At 47.3% G+C, this 24,594-nt stretch overlaps 2 protein-coding genes across 2 annotated transcripts in view; one reads left to right on the top strand and one right to left on the bottom strand.

The window, feature by feature from the left end:
• The first annotated feature begins 318 nt into the window (after positions 1-318).
• On the top strand, positions 319-1,783 carry MARVELD3 (MARVEL domain containing 3). The gene is made up of 3 exons (XM_086468850.1): positions 319-370; positions 772-924; positions 1,100-1,783. The coding sequence occupies exons 1-3, from the start codon at positions 334-336 to the stop codon at positions 1,708-1,710; spliced, it is 801 nt and encodes a 266-aa protein (XP_086324976.1). The 5' UTR covers positions 319-333; the 3' UTR covers positions 1,711-1,783.
• A 957-nt stretch (positions 1,784-2,740) lies between these two features.
• Positions 2,741-24,594, bottom strand: part of PHLPP2 (PH domain and leucine rich repeat protein phosphatase 2) — a 41,876-nt gene continuing 20,022 nt past the window's right edge. The window contains exons 7-19 of the mRNA XM_086468866.1: positions 23,970-24,116; positions 21,178-21,408; positions 20,268-20,470; positions 19,698-19,758; positions 18,859-18,954; positions 16,709-16,864; positions 15,743-15,943; positions 12,150-12,312; positions 11,519-11,649; positions 11,028-11,138; positions 10,373-10,561; positions 10,011-10,242; positions 2,741-8,336 (exon numbers count right to left, since the gene is read on the bottom strand). Of these exons, the coding sequence (XP_086324992.1) occupies positions 7,197-8,336; positions 10,011-10,242; positions 10,373-10,561; positions 11,028-11,138; positions 11,519-11,649; positions 12,150-12,312; positions 15,743-15,943; positions 16,709-16,864; positions 18,859-18,954; positions 19,698-19,758; positions 20,268-20,470; positions 21,178-21,408; positions 23,970-24,116 (3,061 nt within the window). The 3' untranslated portion in view covers positions 2,741-7,196. The remainder of the gene's footprint in view (positions 8,337-10,010; positions 10,243-10,372; positions 10,562-11,027; positions 11,139-11,518; positions 11,650-12,149; positions 12,313-15,742; positions 15,944-16,708; positions 16,865-18,858; positions 18,955-19,697; positions 19,759-20,267; positions 20,471-21,177; positions 21,409-23,969; positions 24,117-24,594) is intronic.

The following is a 24,594-nucleotide window of genomic DNA, read 5'->3' as shown; positions in this document are numbered from 1 at the left end:
GCCACAAGGGCTTTGGGGACAGTGTCCCTGCGAAGGGAGAGGCAGCGGGCACACGCGTGGACCACAGCTCCGGGAATCGGCGCCGCAGGGAGCGGGCGACGCGGCCTCCGACACCTCCCTCGGGCGGGGCAGGGACAGGCCGCGGCCGGAGCCGTTCACCGCCCTCGGGAGGACCGCGGCAGGGCTGAGGCGAGCCCCGGGCGGAAGGGACGGGGGTCGCCCCGGCCCGCAGCGCGACCCCACACCGCGCCGGCACTAGCCCCGCGTCGGGCGACCCGCGGCCCGGCCCGGCCCTCCGCTCCTAGCGCCGGCGGAGCGGGGCCGCGCCGGGCCATGGCGGAGCGGAGCAGCTCCCGCGCCCCGCGGCCGGGCGAGCGGTGAGGGGGGGGGGGAGGGGCGGCGGGCGGCCTTGTGGGGCCCGGGCGGAGGACGGGACGGGGCCCTGCGGGGAGGGCGGGAGGGGCCCGAGCGAGGGGCCGGGACTGGACGGGGGCCGGGACAGGACGGGGCTCGGCAGGGCGGGCGTGAGGGGCCCGGGCGGGGGCCGGGATAGGACGGGTTGGGGCCCGGCGGGGAGGGCGGGAGGGGCCCGAGCGAGGGGCCGGGACTGGACGGGGCTCGGCAGGGCGGGCGTGAGGGGCTCGGGCGGGGGCCGGGACTGGACGGGGTCCGGCGGGGAGGGCGGCCGTGAGGGGTCGGGCGGGGTCCGGCGGGGAGGGGCGGGCGAGGGGCCGGGACTGGACGGGGTCCGGCGGGGAGGGCGGCCGTGAGGGGCCCGGGCGGCGGAGGGGCTGGGGCAGTCGCTGCTATCCCCGCCGCCGTCTCCCCTCAGCGCCGTGCCCGGGGCAGGGCCGCCGGGGAGCCGCGCCGCCCCGCCGGGGCTGCTGGAGTGCCGTCGCTGCCGGTACCTACGCACGGGCAGGGGTGAGCGGGGCGGGAGCCGCTCCCTTCGTCCCGCCGGAGCAGGCTGCCCGGCTCGGCTTCCCGCCGGGACCCCCTCACCGCTCCCGGGAGAGGCTCCCTCCCTCCCGGCCGCCAGACGCCGGGGCTCGGCGGCCGGGGGTTCCGGCCGCCGACGCGTCCCGCGCTTCCCTTCCAGCCTGGTGCCAGGCGGTGGAGGCGCTGCTCGCCGTGCTGACCCTGGTCTGCAGCTCCGTGTCCTGCGGCGCCGCTGGCGGCTACACGGGCCTTCCCGGCCTCGGGGGCGTCTACTACTACCAGTACGGCGGGGCTTACAGCGGCTTTAGTGGAGCCGACGCGGAAAACGCCCGGCAGCTTGACCAGCGCTTCTACCTCCTAAAGCTGCCGATTGCAAGGGCAGCAATGGCCGTGGGAGGGGGGCTCCTGGCCTTCTCTTGCATTCGTATTGTGGTTGGCGTTCTGCGGTTACCATGGCATTTCCCAGCATGGCTGCTACTCGAGTGCATCCTGGACGTAGTTATTGCAGTTGGCATAGTGCCTGCTCTGTACTATTTCTTCCATTTTCTGCTGGGGGTCTATAATTCATCAGTGTGCAAAGAGAGAGTGCAGCTTTATCAAAGCAAAGGCTATCCGGGCTTTGGGTGCAGTCCACATGGGGCAGAGATTGCTGTTGGCCTCTCAGGCTGCATAGCTGTCCTGGCATACCTGCTTAGCGCAGGCCTAGCTGTCAGGGGGTACAGAACAGTGCACAAGCTGAAACAGAAGCCAGTACAACACTGTGAGCGTTAGAGCGATTCCTCCACTCCAGTAAGGTCATGATTTTTGCCAGCCTCCCTATTGAGATGAAGCAGTATGTTTTTCCTTGTTTCTGTGCAGTGCTTCCTCAAGGCCGCAGCAGAACACACATTGAGTGTACAGCTCTCAATAGGGTAGAGTCGAGCTGTTCCCAATTTGAACTTGTATTACTGAATTATTAGCGGACACAAAGGTAGTCCGAGGGCTTGTCTTCATGCGGTGGCCGTCCCAGTAGAGAATGACCGTCCTAGTGTAGTTCATGAGCAAGCTGCCTGCTTCTCCGGCTGCCTTTCCACCCCCCACATCGGGCATCTTGTGCTCCTCCTGTGAGATCTTGCTACAAGCGCTGCTACTACATGTGTCTGCTGAGGAGCAGCTTCTGTAGCTGAAGCTGTTTTTACGAAGGGCAAGTGACTGTTGAGCGAGAACACAGCTCCTGGCTGACAGAGGCCCATAGCTGCGGCCGCTAATTACTGCTTTCTTGTAGGTCTCTCAGAACTAACAGGGTAGTTTGAACATGGCATTTATACAGCCCTCAGGGAATCCTGAAATGAACTTGCAAAATTATGAATACACTCAGCCTAATTAGTGACACAATGCCTTTTCAAACTCCTGGAGAGGGCACACTTTTGTATGAAATGGTCTTTTATATAACTTGTATACAACAGTTTGGCTTAAAAAGATGCCCTGAGTTGGGATAATCAGACAAAAGTTTTAAGAGCTCGAACAGGTGGTTTAAGAAAGATGTATATTGTTTTCAAAATAAATTTTTAATGTACAACTTGGAGAAATGAGATGCTGTTCTTGTATTATTTATAAAAAAGGGTGAAATTTACTTCTTAAAACCCCCCCCTTTTATAGGAAATTTAACAGGGAAAGTTGCACTAGAATCACAAATTCATGCCTCAGAATGAAATGTCACTTCAGAGCAGTACCCGCTGTGTGCATTGTCCATATGAAGATGGAACCACCACTGGTCTCACAAACCAGTTCTGCCCCAAAAAACAAACCCCAAACACCAAACTAAAAATAAAGGAAATGTTCTTTGTCTCCGATATTACCTCTGGTTTCACAAATGCTGAAGAGGAACACACCAGGTACTCTAGGGTTGGGTTGGTTTCTCCTCCTTTTCAGTAGCTAGATGCCTTGAGTGTCTCAGCACAGGGATTTATGTGGACAGGCCACTGTGGTCCTGTTTCCTTTAATGATTCTGTCTTTCCTGCTTGCTGCAGCTACTTCTAGAGCTGTATGGTACTACTAAGAGCAAGCTTGCAGGGCAGGATTCCTCTGGCAGGATACAGAAAGATGCCTAGTAACTGGTATTACGATTGCCACCCTCAGAGTGTTCTGCACGCAGCTTTTGTACAGAAGGCTGATGAGTGAAGCAGCACACAGAGCTCAGTGAAGAACCTACAGCACAGCTATGCTTGACTGCGGTACTGCACAAATTCCCTCCAGCACAGTAATGGAATCAGAATATATAGTTAGATGAAAGTAAAAATCTTTATTGCTAAGTCAGCTGAAAAGTTGATGCAAAAATATTCCTCCTTCCTGGACTGCTCTATACATTGGAATAAAGCATCAATGGAATAGTGTTTTCCAGCAATCTCATGTTATTTGCCTCCTCAAAGCAATACAAACGTAGGCCACAGTGCTGAAGGTGCATTCATTGGACAATCTACTCCCATAAATGATAGAAATGGGGATTATCACAGGTGCATGCTAGAGCAGGATACAGAAAATATATTCCTTTTTAAAACAAAACACATGAAAAAAGATTATTTAGTAAACAACTGGTGCGCTGCAATATTTCTTTAACATGCGCTGGGTCATATGAGTCAAGTTAAAAAAAGGTAACATTTTAAAAATGTGGAAAAAGAGGAAAAAATACACGAGAGTCTTCAGACAGCAATGAAACAGCAGACAACGATTGCACAAAACAAAGAGGTGAACCTACTGCCCCAAGAAGGCCTTTGGCAAAGTGACAGGAAAGCCATCACCATCCGGAAGGAGTGCAGAAACTCCTGAAGCCCAGGGGCCGTAGGTGTGGCTGAATGTCCTGTGCACTACGAGAAGGATTTCCGGCCTCACAGCAGCCAGTCTCCAAGAAAGGGAAATACTTGCTCCTTCTTGGAACAGGATTTTATCCTCCCATCTAGTTGAGGATTCTGATCAGGTCCCCACAATTTGTGGTGCTGCTTCCACCAGGCCTGTTTCTGGTGCTGGGAGCAACTTGGAGGCTATCCCTTATCCTTAATACTTGGGCCCCAACTACTCGCCACCGAATATAACCTGTATGGGTTCCTTTTGCAGAAGCCTTTCTGGACAGGACAGGGCAGACAGGTCAGTGTCATTAGAGTACCTGTTGTCAGCAAGCACGCTCATCAGCGGAGCCAGAATTACTGAAGAGACAGACAAACCAACTCACCAGCCTAACTTGAGTGTGGCCGCCTGGAGCACGGCAGGTCTGGCCTTGCTCACCAGGGACAAGAGAGCCTGATGATCCCAAGCTGAGAACCTCTCTCTAATAGCAAGTCTGTTAACGAATGGGACATTCTTAGTGATGTGGCTCTGTGGAGATGATGTATCTGTGCAAGAACCACATACAAAATTCAGGGAAGAGGCTGGAGAACAGGAAAAGAACTGGGAAAACACTTTCTATCCCCTGCTATGAGTCCTTCACAAGACCTGCCCACTCATACCTGTTCCACCTACAGCAGTGCTCCTAGGGAGCTTGACATCTAAGGTGGTGTTAATAAGTAAGGTAAGGAAGACAAAGGAGAAGCTTGCTGCCTCTAAGAAAGCAGGAAAAGAAAGGGTCTTGCTGGAGGGAAGCACTCAGGCTGTGCTGCCCAGAGTAGGACAAACAGTTCATAGTATCAGCTTAAGCAGAGAAAGCTGTGGACTCTGCCTAGTGTAAGAGAACGAGCCATGTTCTACCATGACAGTTCACACCCATAGAAAACAGGAGCTGTCTACATTAAACTCCCTTTTTTGCTTCAAAATCATAAACAGCACTGGAGAAAAAGGCTAAGTAGGAATTCATTGCATTCCATTCTGCCACTATCAAAGAGGAGCAGCTCAGCAATCTGCATGCTCCATTGCAGAGCTTTATTTCACTTAGTCCTTCCCCAGAGCCAGGTAGAGCCACTCTGGACTAACTGCCTGTGGCAATGCCAGCCCTCTGTGCAATGCTACTGGATCAGACTGGCAAGTACACGCTGGATTTTCCACATCAGTGCAAGAAGTAGACCTGATCTGCACTAACATCTGCCACTCTCCTAGTGCAAGGTTTGTCAAAGTCCTACTCAGAAGAATCTGTTTCTGCATCAGTCCCACACTGAACAGAGGCTGCTTTCCAGGCCTGTCAGGTATCAGAACGTGTTGGGCTGGGCAGATATTTGGTAAAATTATCACCAGTGACAGAGTTAAAAGTTACAGTCAAATACATTGGGATGAGCCTCTTCTGCATAGCTATAGGAAGAGAACATGAAAGAGGTTTGGGGTTTAGTTTTTGAATCTTTTCTTTAGTTTCTGAATCTCTGCCTAAGGGATTAAAATGCTGCTGTTTCCGTGATTCTGAGAATTAGCTTTTCTCTCCATTTCCAAATGAAACAGGCATTTAAACAGCCAAAATTTGTCTGAGTTTAAAATTTGGAAAAAGTTGGGTTGTTTCCTGATTATGCTGTAACTAGCAGAAGGCATATCCTAAAATGTTGCGCTCTCATGCATGGTAAAAATATGGTTTTTTTCCTAGTGAGAAGAAATTCAAGGTGCTTTGAAATACCAGTAAAACTTCATTAGATTTTGTCAAAAGATCTATATTGACAGAATCCCACAAGTAGTCTGCACAGTATTTCCTTCTGAGCAAGGCCTGAATTTGATCCAAAAATACACAACTTAAGCTCCTCAGAGCTCTTGAGAAGAAACTTTCAAGTTTTCCTCATAAACACTATTAATAAAGAAGAAAAGGCACTAGCCCACATCACAGCCAGGATTATTGCACCACTGACATGACCGGGGCAGCTGCTGTCCAGCTCTCTGCCAGTTAAGGAAGACAGATCTGCACGCTACAGGGGCAGTGGGCTTTTCACAGCCCTTACACAGGATGACGACATAGGCAGCCAACTTACCCTGCACCAAAAATCCTCATGGAAACACAATGCATCTGCCAAGCACAAACTGGCCAGTTCACCATTAGTGGGACTGTTGTAAACATCTTTTCCAGTGCTGATAAAGATGTTAAGGTGAAACATTCTATTCTTCCTTTTGCATTGAAAGCTAAGCAGAAACAAGTATGCTTTCACCTTGTTTGTGGCCAAATTGGGCACGTACCATGAAATGCAGGTTGCTGTGCATTTGGAATACGACTCCTGTTTTCAGAGGCAAGCAAAGATGCTGTAGCTGACAGTGCAGAGGTTTGTGTTGGTGGAACAGAGCTCTGAATGCTTCTCCAGCACATGACAGGCAGCTCCACTGCTCATTAGCCTTAGAGCAGCATACCACTTACAACGTGGCTTCCTCTTAGACAGAGTACCTCACTGAAACAAGCGTGAGCTCCTGGTTTCATCCCATGTCTTCTGGATACAGGAAGCCTCTACTGTGAAGTATCCACGATGGAGGTGGCCAAGTTGCTGCTGAGCTGAGGCTGTGCTCTGCAGATAGAACTAGCTCTACAAGCTATCTTAATCCACCAGTCCAAAGCTGATCTGTCCTATGCTCCATGTAAAATGCATCAGCAGGCACCTCCTTCTCACTCAGCCGTGTATGTTCTCATCCTGCATAGGCTCTCTACCCTACGCCAGCGCTCATCAGAACACTGTTACCCTGAGTCCTCCACTGCCCTAACAATATCCATTAGGAAAAGCCCCCACCACACCTACTGTGGAGTGATCTCTCCCCTAACCCTAAATAATAAAGTGCTGGGCTGAAGGGGAGCAGAACAGCTTAAGTGCAATCAATAAAAGTGCTTGCAATTAATGTAGGAAACCATTCTTGGGTCAGTTTCATTGCAACTGGCTGTATTCTTTCAATGAGTAACAAAGTCAGGTGCTGGAGGCAGGGGGGCTGCGTCAGAAATATTCACAGGACTCCAAACACTAAACATTGCCCCCTCAGCAGCCTCCTCACCCCCCAAACACATATGCCAGCCCCTTTCCTGCAGAGCTGGCAGAACCTCAGGGTTCAAGGAGTTACAGGCAGGTGTTGGAACACCTGCCTTCTTCCTAGTGCTTGCACAATTTCCAGACAGTCCCTAACACAGAGCTCAGCTGCTGGTCTGAGTGCTCACAGAACAGCTGAGACTCTACAGTGCAAAGTGGACAGCTGAGACCTCAGCGCTCCCAATTCTTCCTCGACTCCATTAAGGAAGCAGCAGATGCCTGTACTCCTTGCAGATCCCAGCTCCCCTTGGAGGGGAAGGCAGCCCTTACAGGACAGAGCTTTCTGGGACAGACAATGTGGGAGCAGTACTTGTAGGGTTACAAAGCTGTGTCAAACTCCCCTGGCAGAGTCACTGCATGTTCCTCTTTCTGCTCCTGATCTGCTCCACTCTCCTGCTGCTGCTTCATTTGTTTCTTCACTTCCTCCTCCAGATCAGGTGGCACCACAAATTGATCTTCTGGCTCCACCTGGGATGGAGCAGCAAAATAGCCTGTCTTCTTCTTGGGTGCCTCTGTGGCTACTTCGATGAGGTTGAGGCTCTCCTCCAAGGGCACTATGGAGCCATTGGAAAGCTTCTTCCCATAGAGACAGCACGTGGAAAGAGATTTTTGCAGTTCACACTTTTCCTTGACCCCCCTCTGCACAGTGTTGCTGTTTACACTGTTCTGTCTCCTAATGATGAGGACGAGCCCAGAGTCATCCTCTGGCCCTGGAGCAGAGGAGCTGTACTCTGCAGCAGGAGGTTCAAACTCCAGGCCCTTTCCTTTACAGCAGTGGATGTCCACCTCTACCTCCACCTTGCTGCCATTTGTCATCACACCTTCCACAGGCTGCTCATCATCGCTATCGAGACCATTGTCAGACTGGTTGCTAGAGAAGGTGGCACTGGAAGGTTGGCGCTGAAAGATGCTTGAAGGGGGCACAGGATGTAGGCTGCAACGTCGCTCTTGTCGTGGCAGCAAACCGCCATCAAGACCAACAGCATTGTGTTCATCTGAAGCAGTAGAGCCCACCTCACTGCTAACCTCAGAAGCAGACAGTTCACTGCTGAACTCTGAAGCAATTCCACTGCTAGAGGAAGGTGTTGCTGGCTTGGTGATGGCGGAACTAAATCCCCCAGGACCTGGCAGAGTGAGGCCATTCATCTCACATGTGCAGCTGTCCTCACTGATGTTCAGACACACCACCATCGCCCCTACATTGTCTTGGCAACCATAACTTTGGGCTAAAGTGCAGAGTTTCTTCGCAGCAGCTAGTGGGTCATGCAGGTGGCGCACAGCCGAGACAGCCTCTGTGTAAGAGAGATGTTCCCAGAGAGCTTTGTTCCCTAGAAGCAGCAGCTCGTCTTGTACCGTCAGTGGAATGGAATTGACATGTGGTTTGGGCAGGATCCAAGGATGCAAGTATGTGCAGCCCAGCATCCGAGTACAGCAAGTCACACCATTGACCTTATTGTCCTGCAGACAAGAGAATCAAGCATTAGATCTGCTATTAGATCATCTGGAGAGCAGTCTTTCCCCTGCCCATATACTGGTTTGGAGCCTTGAGAAATGCCAGTACACAGCTACAGTACAGAAGAAAGGAATCCGGGTCCAGGTAGCACAGCGCGGACATTCACTACACCTGATCATCAGGTATAGCCCATCACCCATGTTGGCAATAAGACACTTTTATCCCACACAACTTTTTGTCACATTCTGAAAAATTGTGGCAAACTATTCTGAAATGCACAGCTAGACTATCTGCAGCGCATTGATCAGAGAATCTCACTCATGAGTCTTACATGAAACTTACTTTTTCAGTACGAGCGAGATTGTGACTTTTTACTTTCTCATTGCAAGACAGATTATCCAGACATTAAATAATTTCTGTGTACTTACTGAACTACTTCCCTCTTTATTAACATATAACTGCATTCTGAAGCATGGACACTACATCCTGAGGAAGAAAAGAACAAGTAGCTATCTCAGACTACTGCTGTAACCCAGAGGTATTACCTCCTTCTTGTGGCTGCTAGATAGTCCCCTGGCCAGCCTGGCACTAGTCTCCTGGATAGAAAAGTTGCCTACAGCCCTCAGCTCCTTTTCCAAGTCAGTGCATACAGAGCACATAGCTTCCCCAGTGTTCTGAATTTAGTTCTAGTGTTCTCGATTTCTGCATCCTCTGGGTGTTAAATGTTGCTGCTGCTGCTAAGTATTAAAAACCAGCAGAAGACGTGTGCAGTGAAGTCTCCTTAGACAGTGATTTCATCTTTATTTTTCAGAATCCATTCATCATCCATTTTTTAAACCATTTAACTTGCTACATTGATTCACAGTTACTTTTAGCCAGAGTGCTATGGAATATAGCACCTTGCAGAGCTATAACACGTTACAGATTATCCCTGTCAGAGACACTTTAATCAAACAACCCAACACTTTCTAAAAGACCTGCTGAGCCTAAAACTAATATGACTGGCACTAATTTCTCAGATCTTCACTGATGACTTATTTTCCAGTTCTTTGGAACTTCCCTGTTATTTCCAAGTTTTCAGAAAGTTAACCTTTACAGTTTTCCAGAAATCATTTTAATACTTTCACATAAAACCAATGAACATTTCTGTCTTTTTGTGTTAAAATTTTTACCTGTGATATACTTTATATCCATGTTCTGCATATCTCAAGGGCCACTAATCCTATACCTTTACCGAGTAAAACATGGAAGAAATCCAGAGAGAGATAACTTGAGTCATACTTTTCAATAAACACCAAAGATACTTTGTGGGTTTCAAGACGACTTCCCAGGCCCTGCTCTGCTCTTCAGTGGCTCCTCTCCACACTCACCCAAGTCATGCACAGTATTGCAGACCCCCCCCCCCTTTAGCTCCACACCCATTATCTTTCTTCCCTCTCTCCCCAAGCCATCCTTGGCATCCTATACCTGCAGTTTTCAGCCCATAATGGTGTTTCATGAACACGTCATTCTAAATAGCTAATCAGCAAGAGAAGCAGAGCAGGAAGCAACAAACAAGTCACTCGAACACCTTCATGCCATCCTCCCCTCTGTAGTATGGTACAGGCAGCAGAGCTCATGTGTTTGTACCAAACTTCTATAGTAGGGTGGAAGCTGAAGTGAAGAAGGTCCAAACCAACCTCTGTTATAATGGCTTTTTGCTCCTTGATTCTCTTGGCTTCTTCTGAACATTGTTCAAGGCTGAAGACTTTGGAGAGAGGCAGTGGTTTTCCACTTCGGCACAGAATGGCTTGGCACGTCCCCACATTGGCCACCGTCAGAGAAAAGCTGCTGGCTGGATCAGCCACATCATGACGAATATAGCAAAGGACAGCAGAGGAACCCAGCTTCTGCCCAGCCATGCCCAGCTTCCTGTTGGAGGAGAAGGTGTAGGAAGGCTCCAGACTCCAGTGACAGGCATTCTGGAGGGCCACCTCACCCCACCTAACACAGTGATATACCTATGCAGGTCCCACCAGGACCAGCTTGCTCACTGTCCTACCTGTGGGAGACCAAGAAGGTGTTGGACATGAACATGGTGTCTGACTGCTGTACCTCCTCCAGGAGCACATCGGCCATGGTGCACTGCAGCAAGCGTGGCAGCTCCTCGTTCTTGTCACCATCAAACATGCCATACACAGCCTCCATCCCCTCCGCGAAGCTCCCCAGTGCCAGGGATGACACACACAACCTGTCACAAAAGCATACAAGCAAAGTTAACATGTCTCAAAAGGTTTTATGGTGCCCAAAACCATAGCCATCAGGCACCTTGCCATGAGTGCTGTTCTCACAGGGCAGCAAAGCCACTGCGCCTACATTCTCTACCCCAGGAGGTGTACAGCTGCATTTTATTATTGGAACTCCCCCACACTCCTTGATCAAACTCCAGAGAGGGCAGTGAGCAGAGCCAGCAAGAGAAAGAAAAAGCATCTCTGCTAGGGTGGGAAGCAAAGTCCAAGCGTCCCAGGACAAGTGTGAAAGCTCAGTGAAAGGTCAATGCGGAGGCCTGAGTTACCAAGACTGTCTCTCCAGATCTCTTGCTCAAAGGGACGGATGAGCTCTTGAGCAAAACAGGTCTGCTTGGGTACTTTGTAGTGCACTCCACCTAGCAGCCTGAGAAGACAAAGCGTCAGCATCCAGCAGACCACAATACTCACTTATTTCTTTGGCCTGCCATCTCAGCTACTCCATGCCTCCAGAAGGTAGAAGTGAGTGCCGAGTCTGCCATGAGGGAGGGCTTAGCATCAATCTTCAGTGTGGTAATGTGACTACAGAGAGAAGAACAGGAATCACTCTCTCCTAGACCCCATTTTGTGGCCAAAGCACCTTGCCCAGTCTAGAGTTTTAGACAGCAGCCTGTTGAAAGAACTGCACCAAGGAGAGGAGTTTAAGGTCTTGGCCTTCTGGAGATGTCTGGCTTCTTATGCCAGAGACAGCTGGGAGAACCTCACCACCTGAGACACTGTCTGCTTGCTCTGGACCCAGACTTTTCCCTTCCTACAAGATAGAAAGCTTCAGCTGCCTCGGGCAAGGAACATGGTAAGATTATGCAGTGCCATGATACTCACTTTACTACCCCATTTGCCCTCTGGGAAGGGTTACCCTTCCCTGTGCAGGTCACTACTGGGCTGACATCTCCATGGCTCACCTGAAGATGTCCAGTGTCTTGTGTTCTAGCACCAGGTTTGTGTTTCCGCTCAGGTCCAACTCTTGTAAGGCACCTGGCAGCGCCTCAGGGATTAGGATTTCCGTTAATTCATTGCAGCTCAAGTCCACAAACTGCAGTATCAAAAAGAAGCACAATGACAAAGAAAATATTCTCTGTTCTGTCATGTGATCAGTTACTCCAATGCTCCTTCCACTACTGATTGTACCCTACAAACAGGTCATGAAAATGGGTCTGACTTATCAGTAGAAGAATGATTTATAGGCAGCAAATACTTATAATCTGCAATAGCCAGGACTCCAATACTGAAAAGAATAGGTCACACTAAAGATAATAGAAGGCCTATATATAGAAACCTGCCTAGCTATACAACGCTCCCTACTGTCTAAATGGTAAACTAGAAATACTCCAAGTCAGAGACAGATGGTAAAGACGAATGACAGATGAGCCATTTTTGATCAACTCAGAAAGGCGACAGATCTAGAACACATATTCCATGCCCTCTTCACGTGATCAAGCAAAACGCTGCCATCTCCAGTTCCTCTCCTAGCAATTACTCTTCGTTCTGCAACCCAACTTTCCTGATATCTCTTTACCTTCTCCATACAAATACCTGAATACATGGCAAATGTAGGATCTCTGGAAAGATGCTGATTTCATTAGAGTGTGCAATAAGTGTATGAAGTAGCTTGCAGTTTGCCACTGTTGTGGGAATTGTTTTCAGTCTGTTGCCACTCAGATTCAGCTCTTCCAAGTGCTCCAGCTTACTAAGTTTGCTGAAAGGGAAACAACAGAATATTGTCACTTTCTGAATGTGCAGATAAGGTATCTACAGATACCACACTTTATGAGCTACATTTCTAATTGAGCGATAGGAGACCAAATGTCCTAAAACCAAATGCTCTAATAAGAGCTCAGCATCCCCAAGCCTGGCTTGGATTTATACAACAGACGGATCCCTTCACCCCTGACTTCTAGAACACTAAAGCAAAAGACTGTAGTGTCTTGATTTTAAAAACGGTAAAAAAACCCCTAAGCTGTGTCAGTGTACTTTGTAGGAATAAACAGATTTACATGAAAGCAGTGTTTAGCCTGACCAGCACCAGGAAGAATCATGGCAAAGCTTGCACAGATGCAATCAATATCGAATTAATTGTGCTGACATCATTAATACAACAAAAATCCTTAGGATTTTTGTGCTAATGTAACTGAATGTACTGGTTTCCATGTGACTACAAATTAAGCTGACACAGAAGTCTACCAATATAGTACTAGTACTATATTCCAAAGAAAATATATTTAATACCCCAAAAGTGGATTGCAGAAGATACTGAAATGTAATAATGAATTAAGAATTCAGACAAATATATTGACAAATATATTTTAGACTCATCATTCTGCAACAAAGCAAAAAAAGGAATCTTTCTAGTGTCTCACTGAAACTTCATGTTCAGAAGACCAGGCTGTGCCCACTCTGTCACCTTAGGGAGCACTGAATTCTACAGGGTTCTGTGGGGAGGCACTTTTGATTCAATGACAGTCAGTAGATCAGTGATTAATAAGAAAGACAGAATCATAGAATCATAAGGTTGGAATAGACCTCTGAGTTCAAGTCCAACCATTGACCTAATACCATTGTGCCCAATAAACCACGTCTCCAAGTGCCACATCAACACTTTTTTTGAACACCTCCAGGGATGGCGACTCCACCACTTCCCTGGGCAGCCTGTTCCAATGTTTTACCACTCTTTTCAGTAAAGAAACTTTTCCTCATGTCCAATCTAAATCTTCCCTGGCACAACTTGAGGCCATTTCCTCTTGTCCTATCACTTGTTACTTGGGAGAAGAGACCGACCCCCACCTCACTACAGCCTCCTTTCAGGTAGTTGTAGAGCGATAAGGTCTCCCCTCAGCCTCCTCTTCTTCAGACTAAGCACCCCCAAATCCCTCAACCGCTCCTCACAGACCTGTTCTCCAGATCCTTCACCAGCTTCGCTGCCCTTCTCTGGACACGCTCCAGCTCCTCAGTGTTCTCTTGCAGTGAGGGGCCCAAAACCGCACACAGTGTTCGAGGGGCGGCCTCACCAGTGCTGAGTACAGGGGCACGATCACCTCCCTGCTCCTGCTGGCCACACCATTTCGGATACAGGCCAGAAGGCTGTTGGCCTTCTCGGCCAGCTGAGCTCACTGCTGGCTCACGTCCAGCCGGCTGTCGACCAGCAGCCCCAGCTCCTTTCCCGCCGGGCAGCTCTCCAGCCACTCATCCCCAGCCTGCAGCGCTGCTGGGCGCTGTTGTGACCCAAGGGCAGGACCCGGCACTTGGCCTTGTTGAACCTCATAGCATTGGCCTCAGCCCATCAGTCCAGCCTGGCGAGATCCCTCTGCCAAGCCTTCCTGCCCTCGAGCAGATCAACACTCCCACAGAGTTTAGTGTCGCCAGGGAGCACTCGATCCCCTCATCCAGATCAGCAATAAAGATGTTAAACAAGACCGGTCCCACCACTGAGCCCTGGGGGACACCACTTGTGACCAGCTGCCAGCTGGACCGAACTCCGTTCCCCACCACTCTGTGCTCGGCCATCCAGACAGTTTCTAACCCAGCTCAGTGTGCAGCTGCCTAAGCCATGAGCTGCCAGCTTTCCCAGGAGGATGCTGTGGGAGACTGTGTTGAAGGCCTTACTAAAGCCCAGGTAGATGACATCCCACAGCCTTCCCCTCATCGATTAGGTGGGTCACCTGGTCATAGAAGGAGATCAGGTTGGTCAAGCAGGACCTGCCCTTCATGAACCCAGGCTGGCTGGGCCTGAGTCCCTGGTTGTCCTGCACGTGCCATGTGAGCGCCCTCAAGATGAACTGCTCCATAACCTTCCCTGGCACCAAGGTCAGGCTGACAGGCCTGTAGTTCCACGGATCCTCTTTCCGGCCCTCCTTGTAGATGGGCATCACATTAGCAAGCCTCCAGTCATCTGGGACCTCCCCTGTTGACCAGGGCTTCTAGTAAATGATGGAGAGTGGTTTGGCCAGCTCCTCTGCCAGCTCCCTCAGCACTCTCGGGTAGATTCCATCCATCCCCATAGACTTGTGGATGTCCAGGTGGCAAAGCAGGTCATCAGCTTCTTCCTCCTGAATTACGGGGTGTTTATTCTGCTCTCGGTCCCCGTCTTCCAGCTCAGGGGGCTGATTACCATGCAGATTGCTTGCCTGCCTAATAAAGACTGAGGCAAGGAAGGCAGTAACTACTTCAGCCTTTTCCTCATCCTTGGTGACAATGTTCCCCTCCGCATACAACAGAGGATGGAGACTCTCCTTGGCTCTCTTTTTGTTATTAATGTATTTGTAGAAACATTTTTTGTTGTCTCTCACGGCAGTGGCCAGCCTGAGTTCCAGCTGGGCTTTTGCCTCTCTAATTTTCCCTCTGCATGACCTAACAAGTTCCCTATACTCTTCTTGAGTACTGAAATTGGGGATTGCCCTGACCCAGGTGCAGGAGCTTGCACTTGGCCTTGTTGAATCCCATGAGGTTCGCATGGACCCACTCCTCAAGCTGGACAAGGTCCCTCTGGATGACATTTCTTCCCTCTAGCCAATCAACTGCACCACAAAAAAAATCTGATACTACGCAGTTTTCATACTAGAAAGGCAGCGTGAAATTACCTGGCCTCTGTTACTCAAGAAGCAGGTAAGTAATTCTCACTGAAAAGTAAGATGCACACTTATGTAACTGGGAGCAACTGGAATAACTTAGTAGGAACACATGGGAGTCTCCAGCCTCTTAAGTTTCTACAGTGAGCATAGATTGATCTCTATTTCAACTCCAAATCATAAGCCTGGTGCATTAATGGATGAAATTATATGACCTGCATCGGGGAGGAGTTTAGACAAGTCTGAGGGTCTTCTGGCAAAACTGAAAGGTGAAGAAATTCAGCACAGCAAGCTGCATGCCAGTGGCACTGAGGCTGCAAAGAAATACTGTCCCCATCTCCCGCCCCTGTCCATCACAACTAGGACAGGAACGATTGCAGCTAACAGCACCCTGTGCCAAACCCCCTTGACGTGCTACTCTTCAGTGTGTGTGTGTAGGAATGGCAGGCTTTGTCATGACGCTGCAGGGACAGCAGCTTGATTTGACACCCATTCACACACAATTGCAGTAAGGCAGGCAACATCCTCCTGGGGAGCACTCTCTTGCCCACCAGCCTTCCTTACCTTGCTGGGAAAGTCTGTAGGTTGTTGTTTGCTAGATGCAGGATCCGTAGGCTTGGGTGTCCCACCAAGACGGGGATGCATTGATCTGTGAGGTTATTATTGGTCAAGTAAAGCAGCTGTAGCATGCTCAGACTCTCTTCCCCTGTACAGGCAGAGGGCAAGGACTCCAGGCTGTTTGCAGATGCATTCAGGTACCTGAGGCTAACCACAGCAAGTGCAAAAATCAGACTTCACATCACTGAAACCACTACATGAACAGCAGGAAAAGGAGGTATACAAACTCCAGTGTGGACAGAGTAACAGCATTAGACAGAAGGCCAGACAACAGAGTGTAACATCCCTGCTCACATTAAGATTTGTGAGTCTACTAACGACTTATTAGCTATATAGCACTGCGGATGCACACAGCATTGTACAGTAAACAGCAAGTACTGAAGAGCCTGTGGAGGGGGTGAGTAATACTGGTGGAAGCAGACTACATAAACTCTTACTCAGAGTCTTTAACAGAGGGGTTGACTCATGTCTGAATAGACAGTTATGAAGGGTTGTTCATTTGTACAGGTCTCTTGCTGCTCTCCAATGACCTGATGCACTTTCTGCCGTAATATCTGAAAATCTATATGGCTTCTTTCCTTTGCACCTGAATTTATGCACTACTCTTAGATACAAAGCTCTTCAGGCAGTAACACTGTCTTAGAAACAGTTGCAACTTAAGCTAATTCTTCACTTGTCTGTTGTGTTAGGCAAGCCTCTGTTTTCCTGGTAGTAAACAGTAATACGGACTGACTCCCTCCAATCAGCTTGATGACTTCCCTTATGGCACCCAAATTACCTCCTTGTAAAGTGCTCGCCTCATTATCTCTTATGCAAACGGCACCTTGCAAGGACAGTCACGCAGAGGCCACTATCAGTCTTTACAGCTCCAAAGGTTAACACAGACAAAAGCTGCTCGCTACTGCCACTCACTTCAGAGCCTTGACAAAGAGCATCTCTGGGAGTTGGGTCAACAGGTTGTGCTGGAGGTCCAGCACCTCCAGTGGAATGTGTTCTAAAAGAGGTGGAAGACTCTGCAGTCGGTTGTGCCCCGCCATCAACTTCCGAAGGCTCAAGCTGCTGAGGATCCTAGAAAGACACAGGGTTTTCTCTATCAGCTTGGTTCATTCCTCTTCACATCCACAAAGTGGGAAAAGGTAGTATTTAACACATTATAATTTGACTGTACAGCAGAGAAAAAACAAAATACACTGATCCATAAAACATAAACAATGACAAAGCAGGAAAAACACATGGTAGGGTGCCTCAGTCACTCTGAATACTTGGAAGTGTATCTACGTTTCCCTCTAGGCTACTGCAGATCAGTAACTTGTGTGAGTCCATCCCTGTGCACAGGCCTGGCATTCTCTCAGGCAGACAAAAAGAGAGAAGTCACAAAGGATGGATTTAAATGCCTGTTTTCACTCGTATGCAGAAAGAAGTGTTTCCCCTGTGCCAACTTAAATTCAGAGCTTTAACAGGCTGCTCAGCACTCGTGTATTACTTCTGAGGCTGTTATGTTCTCCAGAATTGCAGTGCTTACTGAAGGAAAAGGCCTCTATCCCCGTGAACTGCAGAGAATTGCTTGCAGGAATTTTGAGAAAGGGTACCTGAACATATCCGGACATAGCCTAGAACCATCCTGCCCATTTGCATGAGGCGATAATTTGGGACTACATTACAAGAGCCCTGTACAGAAGCATGAAATACTAAAGCTGCATTAGTGCATTGCACCATGCGGGCCAATTAATTCAGTTTCTTTCTGTATGCTGTGGCTTCTCAAAGCGAATTATACTGGGGGAAAAAAAAAAAAAACACATTCAAACGCAGATACACCAATTTCCATATTCAAGCTGATTCATCCAGAGCTGGCTTGGGTATCTCCACTCAAAACTGCTGTGCACCACTTTGATACAATTCTGTTTTCGGACTACTAAGTGTAAAAGACAACTTCATGGTGAACTATATCCCCTCACGCAAGGCTCTTTTAAGCTTTAGTCTGCTGGATTAACCTGATCAACGGCTGAAAGTCAACACTGGTGACGTTCACAAGACATACAGTGTTGACGACAAACACATACTGGGAGAGATCCCCAATGCATACAGCAAATTCCAGCACTTAGGAATCTTTAAAAATGATTAAATTTCTTTTTAGAATATGTATTTCTGTGACTAAATTCTGCAGGTTGTTTTTGCATAACATACTTATAAAATTTGGTCTTTTTCATCCATTGGCATGGCTAAAATTCTTTTCTAAGTTCTCATTACCACATCCTTATTACTCACTTTTCTTGCTTTTGATGTGTATATAGTCTTGTCTCCGACAACCATCAGGATGTCACTGCTAAGATCACTTCCTACGCCCGCTGCTTTAATTACTTCAACCTCCTCTGCATTTCTTCACTGTAACCCACCCTTCTGTTCACTTTCAGTACAGCTTACCCTGGACAGCGTCTCATTGATCACAATCACACCCCCACCAAACACACTTGTTAGGCTAAGAATATTTGTGCTTTGCTTCTTCCCATGATATCCCTGGTACCATGGAGAAATCATTATAAATATCTGCAAAATTACATTAGTTCTGGGCTCCCCTTCACTGCATTTCTGCAGAAACTGAATGGGAAACAGGGAGAAAGGAGCTGGCTGTTGATGTGCTGTGAAAGCTACCTTTGGGATCAGCTATACCACATCTCTGCAACGTCTCCCTATGGAAGGTAACAGACGAAATCTCTGTGGGGCGATGCAAGGCCTGTTAGGGCCTCACCTATGACCACTGTTCACAGGCACTGTGGTAACACAAATAAATTACGGCAGTGTGTTCTACTTCAGGTGCAAACAGCTGCAGTAGAAGCCAGGGGCATAGGATGAAATTACCTGGCCTCTGTTACTCAAGAAGCTGATTTAGAAGTCTGTGTTCAAATTCTGGAAAGAACTGAGAATTTTTGACGCTGCACAGACAAATCAAGTGGATTATATCTCTGCACAACAAGGAATAAAGCAACTGCAACAGCACTGCTTCTCTCTCCCCTGTCAGCTCTCCACAGAATAAAGCTCAGCTCTATATAAGAAGGTTTGCTGACCTCGATGGAAGCTCCACAAGGAGGTTGTAGCTCACATCCAAAACTTCCAGTTTCTTTGCTTCACAGGCCCAGTCTGGGACACACTGCAGTTGATTGCTGAGAAAAGCAAGGGGAAAAAGCTAGACACCAGCACTCTATATGGAACATACCCTGTTTGAACGCTGCACAACATTAGTGACAGCCAAAACAATAGGCAGAAAATGAACAACAGTATCCAAGCTAGTCATGTGGAATTTATCTCCTGGCTAGCTGTGTAACGCAAACTGAGCCGGTGCACGACTGGTAGAAAGTACCGATGCGAGGCTCTGATGATCAGACTTTTGTTTGCAGCAGTGACATCAGCAGAACAGGCCACCCTACACTATCCTGCTCCTGTGCTTCAACCTAGACCTGAAGCAAAAGATGATCAGGTCCTCTGGGCATCCTATCCTCTCTCACAAGTCTCACAATGCTGCTCCAAGGGCAAACATAGGCAACGAAGCCAACAGTAGAGACCACTGGCAGCTACTCTAAATGTTTGCTCCACAGATCCCCACCATCCAGCTCAGTAAGCTGCCACAAGTTCAGCGGTCCCTGTATGGCTTTTTTGCTGATTACGGCCTGCTGCTGAAGGACAGCCAGTCACCTAGACAGGTCACACTGGTTCAGAGGGGCTTCTGGTCTGGGACACTTTCATCATTCTTTAGTGCTGGGCTTTCCAGTTCCCTTGTGAAGATGGAGTGCCTTCCCTCAGTTGCTCTCAACTCTTTCAAAAGCTTAAAAGCTCCACAAAATTTCTGCAGAAAACAGCAAAGGTGTCCAGACACTTGCTTTATATTCTGTGGTGTACAGTCACTTACTGAGAGAGTTCTAGACATGTCAGTTGACCAGGAACTGGATAAATATTGATGGCAGTCAGACCTGATGAAGTAAAGAAAATAATTATGACTGCAGAGCTTCAGAGGGAAAACAGGACAGAGAAGCAGACAGACTAGCTAGCAAGCAAGACTCACAGCCTTACTTTATAGATATTCAAGGTCTCTACTCATCCTTCCCAAGACAGAGTTCACACTTCATACATCTGCCATATAGCACTACAGCTTCTCACTATCCCATTTCTCCAACTGGCATGCGGGGCACTGGAACAAGGGAGAACTGTATTTTCACTTGTGGACTCCCAAAGAGATCTCACTGGAAGATGAATTCCTTGGACAGTAACTCTCAACTCCACAACCTCCCCACTGTTACACAGCCTGCGCACATACACACGTGACCCCTAGAAGCTGACCTCAGCAGACCCATCACATCAGGTCTCACTACTGTAACATCAGCAGAAGTATTTTTTTGTATGTGGGAGAGGGTAAAAGGCTTTTTCCTTTGTTCCCAGGGCTTGAAGGAAGAAGGCAGGTTGAGAAGACAAAGAGACATACGGTTACTGCTGGCATAGAGGGCCCGAAGGGAGAAGCCACTCAGTGTCAACTCTTTCAGCTTATTTCGCTCGCAGTGCAGCTGCTCCAGGCTGCCCAAGGAGCTCAGATCCAGATCTGTCATCTGATTGTCTCGTAAATCCATGTAAGTCACAGATTTGTTCCCCTCCAGAGTGTCAGCTGCTGCTCTCTTCAGGTTGTTCAGCCTAAACACTCAGAGACGCAAGTTACAAAGTCATAAAATAGGACACTGAACACCGGACATCAGTAAGAAGAGAGAAGAAAGGAGAGGAAAGGAAGAGTGCTGGTGATGGCTAACACCAAAGGTGAGCACAGTGAAACGTGTGAGGAGCAATGCTGGATTTCAGGCAGCGAATACAAAGAAAAACATTTCTTTTGTCTGCACTGCTATGTGAAGCCATTACTCATTTCCCAATGTTTAAGAGATTCTGAAGACCAGCTTAGGAATTAGAAGCCACGCCAAGGGACAGCTACTTTGCACAAACACAGCACGCTAATGCAGGGACTGCCTTGCCACAGACAAGAAGTTCTTTGTCCCTTTCCGAGAGCTCTGCAGTCAGCAGCCCGCAGAATCGGGATCACATCTCTAGGGCAGGGATGGGGCGGCAAAACAAGAGTAGGAGAGATCAAAGAAACCCTATGGTAACAGCATATCAAAAGAGGGAATGAGAGGGCTGAGTTCAGTGGCCTGAGTCATTACTCAGTTAACCTTGCTTCTCTAAGTGACCCTCTACAAACCGTCAGAAACAGAACTCCCTAAAAGCCAAAGAATTTGTAAGAGAAAAAAATTACACAATTTATTGCAAAATGTACTAGAAGTTACGCAGCTCTTACGCTGTAAGTGGAAAGTAGCAATCTGGTTTATAAATGTACGTGAGTTTCGCCCCCTCACCTCAGGTCCACGCTTTTGATGTGACTCATACGGTTCAGCGCTCCAAGGTCCAGGGTCTCCAGCAAGTTCCCTGCCAGGGCTAGTTTGTCCAAGACGACAAGTTTCTCACAAATTGCTGGCAGTTCACAGAAGTTATTGAAGGAAAGCCCAAGACAGCTGAGCTGTTGCAGACTTCCCAGTTCTTCTGGTAAGGACGTGAGGAAATTCCCATCAAGCCAGAAGGTCTGGAGACTGTAGCAGTGAAAAAGAGAAAGAAAATAATTCAGCAAAGAGTAGTGAACATCACATTTAGCATTTTCAGTGAATTTCCTTGTATAGCTAGCTGGTCTCAGTGTGGCTATTTTTAAGAAGTACCTAAGAGCTAATTTTATTCTTATGCACATAAAGTTACTGGAGTACTTTTATCACACAGGTAACGGGCTTGGAATGCATGTATGCAATACCAACACCAATTAGTTCCCAAATTATTTTGAAGGAAAACTTCCCATTGTGCCACAGATTCTAAGGTAACATAAGCAAAATACAAATCAGTACTTAGGTCGTAAATTAAAGATATATTGTAATCACTTTGTTTTCTACAAATTGATAACTTCTCACTTAACATTTTGGACAATCTTTAAAACACTTATGACAAACTAAACCCAAAAATTACAGCGATAACAGAACAGACCTGGCTTGTAAGAAACAATAAAAACCAACTGCACCTTCACCATCCAGTTGCTGGAATCTCATACCACTATTGTGGCACTTAGTCACTTCTATGGCACTTATGGCACAGTCTAATCACAGTTCCTACCACACTAGTGCACTGGTAACAGATTTTCACATTCTAGTTGTCCTTTCAGATGCTCAGAGAAGAACAGGGTAGCCCTCTGCTGCAAGATGAATTGTTTCAAAGTTCAGGTGGCTTTTGAGACTCAAACCCCCAAAATAAAATTCCCTCATTATGATTATTTTCCAACAAAGGACTTTCTGAACCGTGTTTAGCAGCAGCAGAAATGCAATCTCAGGCCATAAAAAGTTCTTATGAATAAGGGCTCAAGGGGTCATAAAGATGACTGTACCTACAATAAGTTGTAAACCTCTGACAACTGTAAGCCTACATACAGCTTTTTCCTTATAGTTTGCATATGGCTAAAAGATCACTCTGGAAATTACTTGCCTACATCCAATGTAGCTGCAGACCCTCCTTTTTTAAAGATATAAGCTGGAGGAAAAGCAGGCCGCAATGAACCAAAAACGCAATATAAATGTTTATCTAAACAAATGCAATAATAATCTTGCAAACAAATTTACCTAAGCTTAAGCTTTTATGGATTCTGGGTAGCTGCTGGGGAAAACGGAGGTTTTTCCTCCAGCAAACACTTTAAGACAAAATTTTCAGAGGGGATCACCCAAGTATTTCTATGTTACACTCCTCTTTCCAAAACAAAAAGCAACCAGTTCTGTAGAAAGCTATCAAACATACTAGTGCTGACAAAAATCACTAGACCTCTGTGAGATGGTACCACAGAAAAGTTTTGTACAATAAATTAAAACTTTAACAGAAACTGCATCAGTATTGAAAATAAATAGAAACAGCAAACAAATTCAGAAAGCCACACACCTCCGCAGCTGCACAAAAAATGTTCATTAACTTATTAGAGAAACAATACAATTGTCTTCAGACAACGCTTCATCTGCATCATGTTTCCTCATCTTTTCTACATCAGCAGCTGTAATGTTTTAACAGCAGCGATTAAGGAATTGCACCCGAGACGGTCTTTGGTCCTATAAGGTACGCTTGCACTTTAAACGTGCATACAGTTACGAAACCTGCAGTCCGTTTTGTGTAAGACATATATGAACACTGCAGCAATGTAACCAGCATGCTCCTGCTCGTATAAATACGGTCCACAGGCTAGGCCTCAGAATTTGGGAGGCACGTATATTCTTCCCTAGTTCTACAAAGCCTGGCTGATCTCCAGAGGTTTCACTGTACTAATCTGCAGCTTCTGGAAATGCCCCTGACAGCATGGTATTTAGAAACTCTTCTGTGTTTTTATGTAAACATAACATTTATGTTTTACCAATAAGGCACCACCGTAACAGTAGTTAAAAAAAAATTTAGATGAGAACACAGGAAGGAAACAACAAGAAAGCAGGCAAGGGAATACAAGACGGCAGCAGACGGAGAACAAGATGCATTCAAATTTACTAAGAATTGGACATAAACCCGCAAGAAATCATACAACTCACCCCAAAGTAAAAACAATCAAAAAAACCCCAAAACACACAGCCCACAGAGATCCTAAAAAGCTTCAAGTTTACTAAATTTTAAGTGAGAGTGTGTTCACATGCTTGGAAGCCTTCACACTTACTCTAGTTCAGCAAGGTGGCGCCTGTGATTCAAGGCATCATAACTGACCGTTAAGTGCCTGCCTAGGCCGCTCCAAAATAGGCAAAATCCATTAAGCTCCTCTATTAGAAAACTGATTCATGCTAATATATTTTACACAGCTAGTAGAATAGGCAGGAAGTCACAAATGATGAACAATAATTTGCTATATACCAGTGACTGAAAACGGCAACTGTATAAACATACTGTGATATCTTCATTTTCAAGGAAAAACAAGCCTTAATGGACATGTTGGTTCTCATCATTCTGCTCAAGTCACATCCATCAATCAATCTTCCCAGGCAGAACAGGCTGCCCCAGCACTCGTACTTTCCTAAATAGTACCTTCTTATCAGCTGTGCTCAACCAAAGCACCAAGGATGTTTATGACCACAGATAAAAAGAATATACTCACTTCAACAGCCTGCCAATCTGGCTTGGCAAGTAATGAAGTCCATTACAGGAAATATTAAGCTCTGTCAGGGTAGAGATCTCACACAGTGACACAGGAAACTCTCCCAGTCTATTATGAGACAGGTTCAGGCTCTTCAACTGAGAAAACCTATTGGCAAGAATACTAGTTAATTTACAAACCTCCATGGTCTCAAAGCAAAAACGTACGAAATGAGTCACAAAGAATTTGTAAGTCTTTGCACACTGTCTATACAGTCAGCTAACAATACGGGAGTTTCTGCACAAATTTGGTTTTAAGTCAGTGACACTTTGTGTCTCAGTGGTAAGGCTGAAAGTGATCAAGCACCCTGGTTTTACTGCAGACACTGGTAACAGCCTTCTACCCTGACTCTTGACAGGCTTCCTCCTAGTGACTGCTACTGGAACTATTCTAAGAACAAAACAGAAGAGGGGAATACCCTTTTCAAGCTAGGCACAACAGAAGGCCTAGCAGAGCTGTAAAAGGAAAAACCAGGAAAGCACCAGCTTCATGCTGGGAAGCCCAGAAACCTGCACCCAGAGGTCCCTGGAAGAGATTCCGTGTCTAAAGTGCCACTTTCTTGGCACACTGTACCGCAGGTACAGCC

Source organism: Leptosomus discolor, chromosome 8 (genome assembly GCF_034619465.1).
Source record: "Leptosomus discolor isolate bLepDis1 chromosome 8, bLepDis1.hap2, whole genome shotgun sequence".
Lineage (NCBI taxonomy): Eukaryota > Metazoa > Chordata > Aves > Leptosomiformes > Leptosomidae > Leptosomus > Leptosomus discolor.
This window is presented reverse-complemented; position numbering and strand designations above follow the sequence as displayed.

Excerpts from the sequence above, each read along its gene's own strand:
- MARVELD3 (XM_086468850.1), top strand. The coding sequence starts at position 334 with ATGGCGGAGCGGAGCAGCTCCCGCGCCCCGCGGCCGG. Across the intron at positions 371-771 it reads CTCCCGCGCCCCGCGGCCGG|GGGCCCGGGCGGCGGAGGGG; the intron begins GCGAGCGGTGAG and ends GGCGGCCGTGAG. Across the intron at positions 925-1,099 it reads GTACCTACGCACGGGCAGGG|CCTGGTGCCAGGCGGTGGAG; the intron begins GTGAGCGGGGCG and ends CTTCCCTTCCAG.